Source organism: Crocodylus siamensis, chromosome 9, assembly GCF_052110815.1.
Source record: "Crocodylus siamensis isolate JL-2025a chromosome 9, ASM5211081v1, whole genome shotgun sequence".
Lineage (NCBI taxonomy): Eukaryota > Metazoa > Chordata > Crocodylia > Crocodylidae > Crocodylus > Crocodylus siamensis.
The window spans coordinates 2703170-2717991 of record NC_143403.1 but is presented as its reverse complement, the minus strand read 5'-3'; the positions used below and the strand labels follow the sequence as shown (position 1 = coordinate 2717991).

Genomic DNA, 14822 nt, shown 5'->3' with positions numbered 1-14822 from the left:
ACCCTGCTCTGCCACCGACTCTCTTTGTGTCCTTGGGCAAGTCCCTCAACCTTTCTGCGCGCTCCCTATTGAAGCTGAGGACGAGATGAGCGTGGCCTCAAAGCCTGGCTCCCTAGCACCCATGGAGCAACTTGCGGGGCACGCCGAGGGAAGGAAGCCAGCGAGCCGTGTCCGTGTCCAGCCAGGCATCGGGGAGGTCCTGAGACGTGATGCTCAGGGGAGCGGTGCCCTTCCTGCTGCCTTGGTTGGGTGTTTTGATCTGTGGCGTGAAATGCCTTGGTGCCATGTTGCTCGGACCCAGCGCTGCGCCAGGTGAGGTTCTGGGGCCTCTGAGCTGCTCGCTCGGCTGGGCCGAGGTGGGCAGCGGTAACGCGGTACGGAGAAGCATCCTCTGGTCCTAACCTGCTTGTGAGGTCTGCTTCTTGACATCAGGCAAGTCCCTTCGCCTCTGAACACTGCCTTCCCTCCTCTATAACGGGTCGATGGCACTGGCAGTCCCAAACGAGCGAGCCTGGGGGGCAGTTGGGACACACCGGGAGCTGGAGTGTAACAGCTCCATCTTGCAAAGCTGGGGCTTCCCACCCGGGAAGGCTCCTTGGCTGGAGGGAGAAGGTGACGGAGGGAATGAGCTGGCGATCCTCAGGCCTCAGCCAGCTGGGATGCTCGTCAGGGCCGGAGCAAGAAGGGGAGAGGCAAGAGAGCTGTTTCCAAGCCCAGAATAATGGCCGGTTTCCCCGCTGCTTTAATTGCAAAGTGATTGATAAGCATCATGGCTGCGGTGCTCCAAGCAGGAGAGTCTCTCTCAGCTCCCCAGGGCCCGGCGGGAGGAGCCGCTGGCTGACTTCTGTCTCCATTGTTATTATTTTTTTTTTTTTAATTTGAAGATGACTTCAGGGCCAGCATCTGGGTAAGCGCACGAAGGCCGCTGCGGAGACGAAGGGGCGAGCTCTTACCGGCTTTCCATCGGGCCGGCTGGCTTTGCAGGGGAACCTGGCCGCCCCCAACCCCGAGCTGCCTCTGGGCTTTGCAAAGGGCTTCCTCGACTCTGTGCTTGCAGAGGGAAGACCAGTTTTTTGGAAGGAAAAATGTCCCCTGTCACATGCCCTCTTCCCACCCAGCCCCCAGCATCCTGGGATTGCCCCACGGCCTGGTTGGGGCTGCACGGGGATTGCGACCGCTACCCAGCGATCTCGGCTGTGACGGGCCCCTTGCAGCGTGGGAAGTGTTGGCCCCTCTTCCAAAAGGTGCCCGTAAGGGACGGCGAAAGCTTAAAACCCCCGTTTGGCAGCCTGTGCGGAGGATGCCCGGTCCAAGGTGGGAGCGGGCGGGTGGGCAGGCGTGCCCGGAGGTGGCCAAGCACCGGATCTGGGGGCACGTCAGGAGATGGCAGCTGAGAAGACAAGCGAGCCCAGTGCCCTGCTTTGCCTTTCCCTGCGCTCGCCTGCGACTGCGTGCACAGAGCCGCCATCCGCTGCCTGGCAGCCGGGGTTGTGCGCGCCAGGGCGGCTGTCCCGCATCGTGCTGGATGTGGAGGGGGACCGGCTCTCGCAGGCCTCTGCTTTGCCGAAGGGAGGGTGCAGCTGCCTCTCCTGGCATCCTTGGAGGCTGCAACAAAGAGGAGCATCTCCCCTTTTGGGGGAAGAGCCCATGCCTTGCCTTCCACAGCAGGAAAGATGCCCCAGCTCTGGCCTGGCACCATGGCGTTCTGCAGAGATGCTCTGCATTGGAGGCCAGGTGCTGCTTATGGGGCAAAGGCATGGGCAGGCACCCCCAGGCTCCTCCGCCGGTCGCTCGGAGAGTGCCCATCTCCTCCTCGGGTGGGAACGACCTCGGCTGCCGCGCTCCCAGGAGCCGGGGGTGTTATCTGCTGCCAGGGTGCTTATCGCCGCCTGCTATCTGTGGAGCCGTATTTGTGCTCAGCGTGTCCTCCCGGAGAGGCCTGCGCGTCCTGGCCGGGGCAAGGCCCTCGCCTCCTGCACAAACAGGGCTCTCTCTCCGAGGACGAGGGAAGGGCTCCGGCGCGGTCACCGCGCTGTCTCGTCCCCGCCTGCCAGGCGCGGGCCCGGCGGTTCCCGAGGGTGCTGGGGGGCCGGCGGGCAAAACGCACTGCACCGCTGAATTCGGAGGGCTTGGAGCCACGACGCACGGGGCGCTGCGCGGGGAGGGGGGCAGATGGGCGCTGCTTTTCCTTAGCTGTGGGGCTCATAAAGCACCAGCTCCCGGAGTCCTGTGATGACGTGCCCGCTCCTCTGCCCGTCAGAGACGCTGCCTCTTATGGCAGCAGAGGGGAGCGGGCATCCTGGGGTGCGAATAGCAGGGCGCCCTCCTCGGTGTGCTTGTTTTGAAGAGGGGTATCTTTTTTTTTTTCCGCTGGGGCCGGAGCGACTGAGAGGCGCCTGCCTGGGCTCTCGCGGGTCCCCTGGGGCAGCGGGGCACCGTGCCGAAGGATCGGGGCCGCTGAAGCCCCAGCGCAGCCCACCGGGTCGGGAGGGCGCCCGGTGGGGGAACAGATTGTCATTTGCCCTGCGGAGTCTCCTCCTTCTCCCCTGATCTCGGAGCCGGTGGGAAAGTCTGAATCTGTTGCTATTTTCTATCTGTTATCAAGGCCTGTTATCGCTTCGCTCTTGTCTGCGTGCTTGCTTTCGGATAGGCCAGGGTCTCTCTCTTGGCAGCCTGGGAAAAAAAACAAAAAAACCTTCTTCTTCTTCTTCCGTGTGTGGGTTGGGTTTTTTTTGTTTGGTTTTTTTGGGGTTTTTTTAATTTGCTGGATAAATGAGAAGGTTCAAGAAAAGGTTTATTGTTCGTTTGCTGAAAGAAGTTTAATTGGAGCGAAATGATCAAATAATTACCTGGATAATGATGGGGTTTGCTGACCCCCCTCTCCCTTTCTTAGCTTCCTGCGCTGGAATATTTCACGCGTCTCCCTCTGTCAGCATTTCCCCGCGCCGCTCCCATTGTTCACAGTCGAGCACTTAATTTTGTGTTGTACTTTCTATGGGAAACCTGCAGGCCGCTCTCCGGGCAATGGGAGCGGGGCGAGATCTTGCCGCGCTAACTGTGATGCCGTCTCTGGATTCCCCCCTTGGTGGCCCTGGGAGAGATGGGGACGTTTTGTCTCCATTTTGCAGATGCAAAGGGCTTGTTTGGGATCTATCTATAGATAGATATATATAGATAGATATAGAGATATCTATATATAAGTATATGGGGGGGGGATATTCCAGGGTTGGGAATTTAACCTGCATGTGCTGGCTGTCCCTCTTCTCCGATAGGCCATCTCGCCTCCCCATATATTTAATTTCAGGCTGTTCCTTGGTGCTGATAAAACCCCCGAGGAAAACTTATCTGCAAACAGGTTTGTTCTGCTGAATTATTTGTTTTTTCTTCCCCTCTCCTGGAACATATCCAGGACGCGAGCCAGGTGCTGTGGCTGCCACAGGCGTGGGTTGGGCTCTTGGGCTAAATATATGCCTGTTGCAACCAGGAGGGCTGTGTCGTCTTTGCCTAGAAGCTCAAAATCTGGAGCATGAGCACGGGATGAGCTACGGCATGAGGATCTGTCTTAAACGACCCTGCTTTTCCTTTCGTGGCTTCCACGAGGAAGGTCAAAGCAGCCCAGCCAGTTGCCAAACAGCCGGTCGGGCTAGCCTGGAGAAGGCACGTCGGCTCCTCACACCTATCTTCCTCGCACCACCCGGCTTGAATGCCCAGGTGCCCGTCGACAGCTTTAGGTTGCACTTGCACGTCTGAAGCCATAACCCGTGCAGAGCGGGGTCCCTAGTCGCTCCGCGGGGCACATCCGCAGAAGGCTATGGGGCAGGGAGGGCGATTTCCACCCGCGCCTGGCGCAGATGGGGCGGCAGGGCTGGCAGAGGGCATGTGAGAGGCTCCGTCTTCGCCGTTTGGGGAAACAAAGACCGGGGGCTGCCATTTCCACCCATCCCTTTCAGACCCCCTCTCCCCCCGACTGTGTTCGCCGTGTGCCAGGAGCTGGCTGTTGTCCTCCCCCCTCCTCCGGGCAAGGACCGAGCAGAGGTAGCAATTAGGCTCGCGGGGGGCGGATGCTAAAAGCAAACCCGTCGTGCTGTTCGGACTGGGTATTTTGAGGATTCATCAGCGCGTTATCTCTGCTGTCCTGGGCCCGGATGCACGACTGACAGCCCGCGCATGGCAGCTCGTCCCTCCTTTGGTGCGTCTCCGGAGTAAAAATAAATTCAGCCGATACCTCGTGCTGAGCCAAACCCCCGCTTTCCCCGTGGGAGGAGGGATGGCTGCAAGGCCTCTGTTAGTGTCTGGTACTCGCAGTCCAACGGGGATGCACTGGAGAGGCTAAGGCATGCGGGGTCGTACCGCAGATTGGGAGCCGCTGAGAGATGGTCTAAGGCGAGGAGGGGGTGGCCCGCTCCCAAGGGCACAGAGTCAGGCCCAGGGTGACCATGGAAGAGAAGGGCTGGGGGCGAATTTGCTTTGCTGTAAGTGCTTCCTGGGGACGGGCTTTGCTGCGGGTGCATAGGAGGAGAAGCGAGCACGTGCTGGTGTTTTCTTGCGGGAAGAGGGGGCCGTTTTGCCCTCCCGTGGGCGCAAAGCAGAAATGGTCGGTGACACTGGATTCGTGCAGGTGGGGAGACTAAGCTCTTCTAGAGGTGCCCATTTCAGCATAAAAGTGGCTTTTTTTTCTTGGTTGGTTTTAGCTTCCAGGCCTCTCCAGGGATACGCTGGAGCCAGGGCCCTTCTGTACAGCCAGGAGTGTCCTCTAGTTGCATCAGTATTGATTCACGGCTCAGCCGATCCCGGTTTTGCTTCCCCTGATAGACACGGCTTTTATCGCTATATCTGTGTCTGGCCTGTTTAGGATTGTGATGCACATCTCCCCCACCTGAGCTCGGCTGCCCGCACCGGGCCGTCTTCCTGAGCCTCCAGGCAGGCAGCGCTGATGGCTGCTCTGAGATGGTAGAAATCATGGCGAAGCCGGGCTGGAAGTCATCTAGCCCAACGCCCTGCTCGAGGTGGGATCTGCGCCTCTCCAACGACGGCTGGTCTGTTCAGCAATGCTGACTGCTGCACCGTGCATCGGGCCTGGTCGCTGGAAAGAGGGGGTGTCGTGAGAGCCCAGCCAAGCAGCGCCGTCCACCCCAGAGAGCAGTGGCACTTACCCTGGGGCCCTGAAGGAGCTCGGCGTGGAAATCGCTGAACTCCGAACCGTAGCATGCAACCTCCGTGCCAGAGGGTGGGTCCCATATGCGGGGTGCAGGGGCCTACAAGCCAATGAGCCCGACTTCTGTTCCTAGAAAACTAGTAGAAACAATAATAAAGAAGAAAAGAGTTGTTCAGCACTTGGATGAACATGACGTTGCTGCGAAGAAATCCTCGTGGCTTTGTCCAGGGGAAATCGCACCCTACCAGAGTTTGTTTAGGGCATCAATAAGTCGGTGGCTCAGGGCAATCCAGTTGACATAGTATATTTGGACTTCCAAAAAGCCTGTGATTGGGTCCCCGTCAGAGGCTCTTAACTAAATTAGGTAGTTACGGGATTACAGGGAACATTCACATGTGGATTAGAAATTAGATCCAAGATAGAAAGCAAAGGGAGTGTAAAAAGTTGGCTTTGAGAATAGAAAATAGTCAACAGCGGGGTTCCCTGGGGTCTGTGTTAGGACCAGTGGTGTTTAACATATTCACAAATGATCTGGAGAAGGGGTGAGTAGCAAGGCGGCCAAATTTTTCCCATGATGCAAAATGGTAAAGATAAATTTGCCCATGATGCAAAAGTGGTAAAAACGAAGGAGGATCTGCCACAGCTGAGCGAACGGGCAACTCAGCGGCAGATGAAATTCAGTGTAGACGAGTGTAAAGTGATGCACCCGGGCACAAGTAACCCAGACTAGAGCTACGCTCTGATGGGCTCGACATTAGATGTTGCCACGCAGGGAACAGACCTGGGCGTCATGGGCAGTTCACGAAAAACATCAGCAGCCGGCCAAATGTTCGGGATGATTGAGAAGGGAATTGTGAACAAAGTCATCATGATGCCCCTTGAGCGATCCACGGCGCATCCACACCTTGAACCCTGTGCCCAGTTGTGGTCCCCGCACCTCTAAAAAGGATCCAGAAGAACTAGAGACGGTGCAGAGATGGGCCACAAGGATGACGGGGGCTATGGAGGAGCTTGCATAGGAGGAGAGACTAAAGAGGCCTGGCCTGCTCATTTAGATGCTTGAGAGGGGACATGGGGGTTTACTAAATGACAAAGAGAAAGTCAATAGGGACTTATTATCGACTCCCTCACTATACAAGAACTAAGGGGTTGCAACGTGAAATGAGCAGGTGGTCAGCTTAACCAAAAGGAGTCCTTTTTCCCCCAAAGCAGGTCATTAAAAGGTGGGACTCGTTGCCACGAGAGGTGGTGGAAGCTGAGAGTAAAGCCAGGGATGGGACATGTCCTTGGAGGAAAGGGGCATCGGTCGCTGTTGAGCAGGGAGCGCGGGGCACGGCCTCTGCATCGGACCTGCCCGGACCTTCGATGCTGGAGGCTGCAAAGGGGAGAGGAGCAGGGGGATAAAAAAGCCCTACTTGGATCCAGTTCACTCTCCCTGTCGGCATCTGCTCTCTGCTGCTGCGTGACACGGAGACGGGGCAAGACGGACCTGGGCTCTGCCCCAGGGGATGGCAATTCTTATGTAGAGCAGCAGGTCCCATAGGATGCCCCTTGTTAGGAGGCTGCTGGAGGGATGGAGGGATGAAGCCCCCCTCAAGCTGGGTAGAGGTAGCCGGGGCTGAAAAGCCACCTCCGATGCCCCTCTTCCTAGTAGCTATGGGGAGGCGGGTGTCTCCTCCATCGGGTATTGCCCCCAGTGGGGGCAGATGACAGGACAAGCAGCAATGGGCTCAAGTTGCAGCAAGGGGAGTTGAGGTTGGATATTGGGAAAACACTTCTCCCGGGGAGGGTGACCCAGAGGTGGTGGACTCTCCATCCTTGGAGGTTGTTAAAACCAGGTGGACAAAGCCCTGGCTGGGATGATGTAGTCGGGGCTGGTCCTGCTTGGACTAGATGTGACCTCCTGAGGTCCCTTCCAGCCCTCATTTTCTCTGATTTTTATCATCTCAGGCCGCACGCGCATGCGTCGGGGCTCGGTGGGGAGGTGGCGGGCAGGGCCGGCCACGCGGTCCGGTGAATCGAAGGGCTCTGTGCGCGACTAGATCTTTGGCAGAAACAGGAAGGACCGAAACGAGAGGGGGAAATGCAGCCCGCTGCGTGCGTACAGTAAACAGTAGCAAGAGAAGAGGAAGCCGATATCCAGAGCCAGGTAGAGGGTGGCGGAGGGGGAAACGTCCATGGCGTGCGATAAGGCAGGAAGGCATGAATCAGCCGGGGGAAGCCAGGAAAGAGAGGGAGGCGAGACGCAAACAAGGGAGCTGGAGCACGCCGCGGCCCTCGAGCTCCCCGGCCGGCTGGGCACGCGGATGGCGAGGTGAGCTGTAATTTTCTCCATGGCCAGGGGGCTTCCTTCCTGGGCTAATTGCTTTGACCCAAATCCTACCTATTACCAGTGCTTCCCTTCGGCCCCTGGCAGCTTTTGGGGGCCGGGCTTGTTTGAGACGCCATTCAGTTTTCTGGTATTTACATCTCGCTTCCCGCCCCTGCAAACGCGGGTTTTCCTGGGGCAGGGCGGGTATTCGCCGTCTCCTCCACCCCCCTCCAGCCACGCCATAAATTGATGGCCCCGATCGTGTCTGGCGCCAGCTTTTACACCGTTAACTTCGTCGCATCATCTCAGATTAATGGAAGTTTTTACAATCGCTGTAATTTAAAAAAAAGAAAAAAGAAATCCTCCCTTGTTATCAAAAAGAGGAGGGGGAGGAGAGCGGGAAGGAGGGAGGCAGAGGGAGAATAGTTAATCGTCCAAGCGGAGTATCTTGGAACTGAGCGGTTTTGGGCTCATCACCTCTCTGTAAAGCCAGCCTCAGTAATTCAGTTTTAAAGCATGAAAAAAGGGAGTTGATGAAATTCCACTATCAGCACTGAACCAATATGCAAAATATCTCGCCGAGAATCAAATAGCTATTATGTTTTCATTTCCATTTCAGCGTATTTGCTTAATGAAGAATAGACAGATCAGGCAAGCTGAGGGAGTCTGCGTGAGGTGATAACTCTGCAAGGCTTCCAGCAATCCCAGAGAAATGACGCTCCACTCGCTGCTTCGCCTCTTCTCTCCCTCTCCCTCTCTCCTCTCTTTTTTTTTCAAAAAGAAAAAAAAATCTCCAGTAGCTCATTTAACCCGCACGGCTGGGAACATTTTATGCCGGCGCTTTCCGATGGCTGGAAGCCTCGTCGGGACAGAGGACGCCCGCGTGTGCCGTGGGGCGGGCGCATGGCGGGCGGAGGCAGGTCGGGGAGAGGGTTCGCCAGTGAGATTTGGACACCAAACCGGTGGCTGTCGGTGGCTTTCTCCCGCCTGCCTGTGCTCTGCATTTGGGTCCGGCGGAGACGGGCGCGCTGTTTTCTTAAGCGTCTGTGCCGCTGGCTGCAGGGACGCCCGGTGCTGGCGGGTCAGCGGGTGATGGGGGCGGGCAGAGGTCTTCGGGTTGCGTTTCACGAGGTTTAATGGACCGGGGATTTCTGTGGGCAAAGGCACATCCTTCCCCTCTGCCATGAGGTCTTGGGTATCACAGGATTCATTCTTGCCTCCCAGGTTGGTGATCTGTCTCCTAATGTCTCTGCATAGCGGTGCCAGCTGGTACCACCACGGCTGACATCCACTATGGAGGCTTCCTGCAAGCCCACATTTTCCCCGGGGGTCTCCAGGGAGGAGAAGCCATCCCCTATTTCCAGCACTGCCCGGCTCCCTCGCGTGTGTCCAGCTCACCCCTGCAGCCGTGGGCTGTGCACACCGTTGGCACAGGTGCCAACCGCGTGGCACCCAGCAGCTGCGTGTGCAGCCGCCCGGTGCACGTGACCGATCTCACGCCTGGCTCGACCAGGTATCCCCAGGCCGGCTGTGTGCTTTGCCTGCAGCTCATGGGCTGGCTGCAGAAGCAGAGTGGAAAACCCCGGTCTAATCCACGTGGAAGGAGCAGGCTGCAGGTAACACCTGGCTGACTCCACCCAGCCTGATGGATTTGAAGAGCTCGGTTGAAATCTGGTCCCTATCGTGCAAGGTGCTGTATAAAGGCATGGGAGGGCGGCCTTTCTCCATGCAAAATTTCCGGGATCCAGGACTCGCTGGGGGACACAGGCAGGTCCAGAGAGCCTTGGGCTGCCTCGGGCACCGCAGTAGCTAGGCAAGGAGGTGGGTGTCCCGCATCTCCCTGTCCCCATCCAGCCCTCTGTGGACGCAGCCCGCCTTCCCTGCCCAGAAAGCGGGGAGCAGAGAGAGGGGAAGAGGCGAGAAGGGGGTTAACTTTATCACAAACCCAAGAGCCGTGAAGGCGTGAAAGAAAAAATTAGCCTAACAATGTTTCATTTACAGCGAGAGGAACGATTTGTTAGCCGCCGATTGTTTCTGAATATTATCAGAGTCTTTTTAATTGTGCTGGAACTGAAATTAGCAGAATTAGAATAAATTGCCTTTCCTTCTCTGGCAGCCTCTTTATTCACGCTCATTGTTGTCTGCTTTGTATAGATTATGGGGCCTTTGTTCTCGCGGTGTAAATATACATGCCTGGAGTCAGAGAGCGGCTGAGGTCTGGAGCAGCGTGGCACGGCGCGGGGTCCTTTCCCCGGCCCAGCTCGCTGTATCGGGAGGCGGGCGGCTCGGCGCAATGGGCGGTTCTCCGGGACTCTGCCTGATCGCGGTTGTGCACCAGCCCCGGGTGCTGGGTCGCTCCTCCGCCTCCCCTTGCACGGCTCTGTGTCACTAGGGGCTGTCGTGCCCCGAGGCTGGCTCCGGGAGACTGCTTTCGGGGCAATTTGGCTGCTGTTTAGGCGATGCTGCTGCAGGCTGGGGAAGCGGGGCCCGGTGTGCGACCCGCGGGGCACGACGGATCCCCTGCCGGTGGAGCAACAGAGCATCTTTGCCTCTGCACTGCGGGGGGAGTGGGCTCAAGAGGGTTGCTGAGCCCCCAGATGCTGGTGAGCTGGCCCGTGCTCCCTTTTGGCTTTGGGGCACCTTTCTCCAGGGCTAGAAGCATTCGGTGCTTCCTGCGGGCGAGGAGCATCTGCAGCCCGCCACAGGGATGAGCCTGGCGTGGCTGCAGTGGCTCTGGAGAGGATGCTGGCTGGTGGGGCTGCACGGGGGAGCTGACGCTGGGAACGTGGTGCCATCCACCCAAAAGCAAAGCTCCCTGCTCTTCAGGGGGAGCTCAGCGGGTGTGCAACGCACGGTGAGCGTGTGCCACGTCTCCCTCCCTGCCGTGTCCCGGCTACAGAGCCTGCCTCCAGCTCTGGGGCCCTGCTTCACCGCCCAGGTCCTGCTCAAATATGCATGACCAGGGTGTGTGCCCGCTTGCCTCCACGTGACCGTGAGCTGCATGAGGGCAAAGGGGTGCACCGTGCAGCTGCCTGGAGCCAGCTCGGTGCATGCGGTGTGCTGCAGGGACTCGGCCGCCGTGCCCCCCTTTGATGCCAGGGTGTCTGCGGCACGGCCAGGCCCCTCCAGTCTGCATCGCCCAGCGCAGCAGACGCCCACAATGCAGGCAGCAGCGACCTTGGCAGGCTCCTGGCAAACCAGCCTGCTCCACTGGGACCATGCTTTGCAACCAGGTGGGGAACTGTGACGCCCCGGGGCTGTGGGGGGAGAGGCACCCTGTCCTGTCCATCCCTTGGGGCAGGAGCTACAGCCTGTCCCCAAGAGCACCGAGGTTCATGCCAGCAGCGTCCCTAGACTAGAGGGAACTGTATCCAGCCTGTTTCGTGACTGCCGTCTTTCCAGCCACCCCCTTCCCAACGCTGAGCTGCCCACAGAAATCTGCCCCAAACCATTCACAAGGCGCAGCAAAGTTTTGCAGCCTCCATATGCTCCTTTCCGTAGCCCATGACTACGGCCACCAGTGGCACTTATAAATGTGGCTGGAAAGCCAGCCTAGTTGTGTGCGTGCTGGCTCAGTGCGAGCTGGGACAGAGGAGAGGCCCCCCCGGCATCCAGTCGTCATTGAAGGAAACAGGTTTCCTCTTGGCTGCTGGTGAGTGCAGGCACTGGGAGTCACGGGTCGAGTCCGAGCGACTCCCTTCACCTGTCGTTAGCTCCTTCTCCACCTCCTGTGACCCTCCAGTTATGAGACCAAGGGACTGTCCTCATGGGCAGGGGCTTGGAGACCCCCCCGTGCATCTAAGCTACCAATCCCACACCCCGGGGGAGAGTGGCAGGACTCCCGGGTCCTTTTCCTAGCTCTTCCCTGGCATCCCTGCACGGCGCTTTAATGCGGGCGGCTGCAAGGCGCGTTGCGAGACTCAACCGCTCGGGCAGACTTGGGGTCCCGGAGCAGAGGCCGAATGCAGCGAGGGAAGCGCAGGAGCCGTTTCGTGTCGCCTCACCTGGCCTCTCCCGTGTCTTGCAGGGTCCTTTGGAGACATGGAGGATGGAGAAGATGCCCCAGCAGAGGAGAAGAGCCCGTCGGAGCGGGAGGCCGGTGCCTCGGACCACGAGAGCTCGTGCGAGGCCTCGAGCCCCCCGTGCAGCGAAGGTACGTCACGCAGCATCCTGGGTCGCTCGCCATGGGATGGGGAGTAACATCACCGCCGTCTCCCCTGTATCCTCCCCTGGCTGGCAGTTCGCTGCCCCTCTCTTCTCCAAGCCCCTTGGCATCTCTGGGCCCTCCTCAGAGAGCGAGGGAAGCCAGGGGGACAGCTCAGGCTTTGCCCCCACCATGCTCAGAGCAGCGTGAAGCGGGGCTGCCGCTTCGCCAGGGCGATGTGTTGGCAGGCGCGTCACGGCTCTGCAACCCGAGAGCTGCGGTCCCTCTCGGGCTTGTTGCTCTCGGACTCGACTCACCTGGAAGTTGGGGCTCCCCTGGCCGGAGAAATGTCGTGGGAAAGTGCTGCTTGCAGAGGAAGCTGGTGTGCCTGCCACTGCGCTTCTCCAGGACCTAAAGCTTTCAGCAAGCCCAGAGCTGTCTTCGACCTGGCCATCCTACAGCATTGCTTTGAGCCAAGCGAAGCGAAGCTGCCGGTGCCCCGGCTTGCCAGCGTGAGCCCCTGCGTGCCTCCGTGGCCACCACCCTGCACCAAGGCTGCAGTGCATTTGCCGCGGGTCAGTTCGGTGCCTCCTCTCGGCCACCTCCAGAGAGATGCAGCACGGGGGCCGCTCCCAGGACGGCGCCCGGCCCCTGGCTGCGGCCGAGCCCAGTCATCCCGACACGTCTGCTCAGCCCTGCTTCCTCGCGGCCGAGCGAAGGGAAATCCCTGCCCCGCGCGGCCGGCCCCCGTTGCTTGTCGATCGGCGTTTTGGCTCTGAACCATCCCCATGCAGCCAGCAGCCACCTGGGCCTTGTGTGAGCAAGGCGGGGAGGGGGCTTCTCCCTATGGGATGGGGAATGGGGTCCCGGGAAGACGTGCTGTACGCGGTGACCTGGCGTCAGAAGCCACCTCCTGTGCATCCCATCGAATGCCACTACCTCATTCCCAGCCGTCCCAGCACCGCCCTATGGCGTCACACCCCAGAAGCAGCTGCATCCCAGCTCCACCTGAGCCCAGATGCCCCTTTGGTCCCAGGAGGCAGATGGATTTTGGGGGCACCCTAACCGGCCCGGACCCCCGCCTCGCCTGTGGCACTTTCCGACCCCACCTTGGCGTCCTCCCCCCAGATCCGCCCTTCCTGCAGGGGCGTGGGCTCCCAGAGACAGATCCCACAGGAGGATTGTGGCCTCTGACCTCTTGCCTAGCAGTCGATAAGCTCTGCCAAGCTGGGCCCTGAGATAAAGCTCTGCGGGACGGGGCCTTGAGCAAAGGGAGCGCAACATTAATCACCCGATAATCTCCCCGGATAAGGGGCAGCTCAGGCTGGAGGAGCACCAGCTGCTCCCAGCTGCAGGAGTTTCTCCCTGACCCTCGGTCTCTTCCACGTTGGCCCCGTGGCTGCGTGTGCCTCTCGCCAGTCCCCGGAGAGCCACGGGTGCTGCGGTGGCCCCCGGGACTGGTAGCAGCAGTTTAAAGAGGCCCAGCGGCTCGTTGCTGGCAGACTTTGCTCCCACCCGCTTCCCCAGCCGGGTTGAAAAAGGAAGCTAGCTTTTTTATTTTTTATTTTTATCTGATTTGGGATCTCGTGGCCGTCCGGGGTGGGGGCTTAGGGAGCTGGAAAGTCAGCTGGAGAGCTGCACCTGGCACCAGCCTGCCTTTGATAAAAAGGTGATAGCGCCGATAACACGGAGCAGCAATAACGGCCGCGAAGGCTTTCAGCGCGATGGATAAAAATCAATATGCCAGGCACTTTGATTTATAGCCAAAAATAATAGGACTTTTATACCCAGTGATTGATTTATTTGATGTTAATCATCCCGCTTATCACCTGTATTAATAATCTCTGATGCCGGTGACGTCACCCCTGGGCGTCCTTTGTGGCGCCTATCGATTGGGCTCCGCTGTGGTTGCCTGCCCGGCATGTGAAGACAAACATGCACTTTGGGCGCTAATCTTCCACACTGTCATATGCAAATAGGCTTATCACCAGCATCTTGAGCAGCAGTTAATGGAGAAAATAATTGTCATCAAGTTGCTAGGAAGGAGCCACAAATGGAGGCTTGCTGGGAGCGGGGGTTTCCAGCCGGCTCCGGGACACGGGGGTTTGAGGGCTCTTGGTAGGGTGCGGGCATGACCCTTGCTGGAAGGACCAACTGAGGGGCAGGTGTCCACGCTGCTTTGAATTAGAAGCTTCTGCCCAAGGGATTTGGGAGCAAGGACCTGGGCTTTGCTAGGTAGCCCCTTGATCCTGCATTGAAGGCTGCACTTGCTGTTCTCTGGAGTCACCCGGGTGGGCCTGAAATGCGGGAGCAGGGGAGCAGAGGCTGTTCTGTCTCCCTAAACAAAGGGTCCGGAGGTGTCAACTTGCAGGGGAGGGCTGGGGTGCAGGCACAGGCCGTGGGGTCCAGCACCGTGCAGAGCATGCAAGGGTCTAGCCCGGGCTGGTCAGCCCCCAGCTCCCTGTCCCCAAAACTCTTCGTGAGTAATGCTCAGTTACTTTGCTTCCAGAGGCAGAGTCGAAAGAAGCCCTCGAAAGCCCCCAGGCATCGGAGCAGCCGGAGCCCGGAGAACCTCCACAGGAGACGAACCCGTGGGATGGACCAGGTAAAACCCCCTGCTCCCTTACTGCGCGTCTGACCTTCGCCCTGCAGCCGGGGGTGGGGGGTACAGGGGCAAGCGCCACGTCGTGCAAGCCCCGGATAAGCGCTGTGGACTGTGAAACGGTCTTGCGCCGGTCTAGAGCGATGGAGGTAGGGCAGGGATAGCAGAGTGCCACCCCCCGATGTTTGGCTGATGTCCCTCTGCCTGAAGTAGGGTGTTTGTACCCGAAAGCTTGCAAAGAACGATTTTTGCAACTATTTAGTCAGGTTAATAAAAGACAGCACATTTAGCCACTTGGAGCCTAGCCCCAGATGCTCTTAGGATGGGAAAGAGCCAGGGGAAGGGTGGTGCTAGGGATGGGCACAGCTCTTCCTGCTTGCCCAGCCCCTAACAGGAGATGAAGGGCTCTTGTGAAGGGATAGTCCCCTCCGGTGTTGGGGGAGAAGGCTGGGTTTTGGCTGGCGCCGATCTGTGAAACTCCTCGATGCTGCGCAGAGCCGACGGTGCTCTGTGAGGACTCTTCTTCCTTGGTCACGGTCGCTCCCTCCGTTGGCACCAAAAGGGCCTGAATCTTGGTGCCCCCGGGCGCAGGCTGGGAGAGGAAGGGGGC

At 58.9% G+C, this 14822-nt stretch overlaps 1 protein-coding gene across 2 annotated transcripts in view; it reads left to right on the top strand.

Annotated features, from left to right (window-relative positions):
- Positions 1-14822, top strand: part of ZFPM1 (zinc finger protein, FOG family member 1) — a 67330-nt gene that overhangs the window by 21210 nt on the left and 31298 nt on the right. Inside the window, exons 2-3 of one of the 2 annotated variants that reach the window (XM_090063866.1) lie at positions 11494-11619; positions 14120-14215. In XM_090063866.1, coding sequence (XP_089919992.1) covers positions 11494-11619; positions 14120-14215 — 222 coding nt within the window. The remainder of the gene's footprint in view (positions 1-11493; positions 11620-14119; positions 14216-14822) is intronic. The other variant, XM_090063867.1, reaches the window with a different exon arrangement.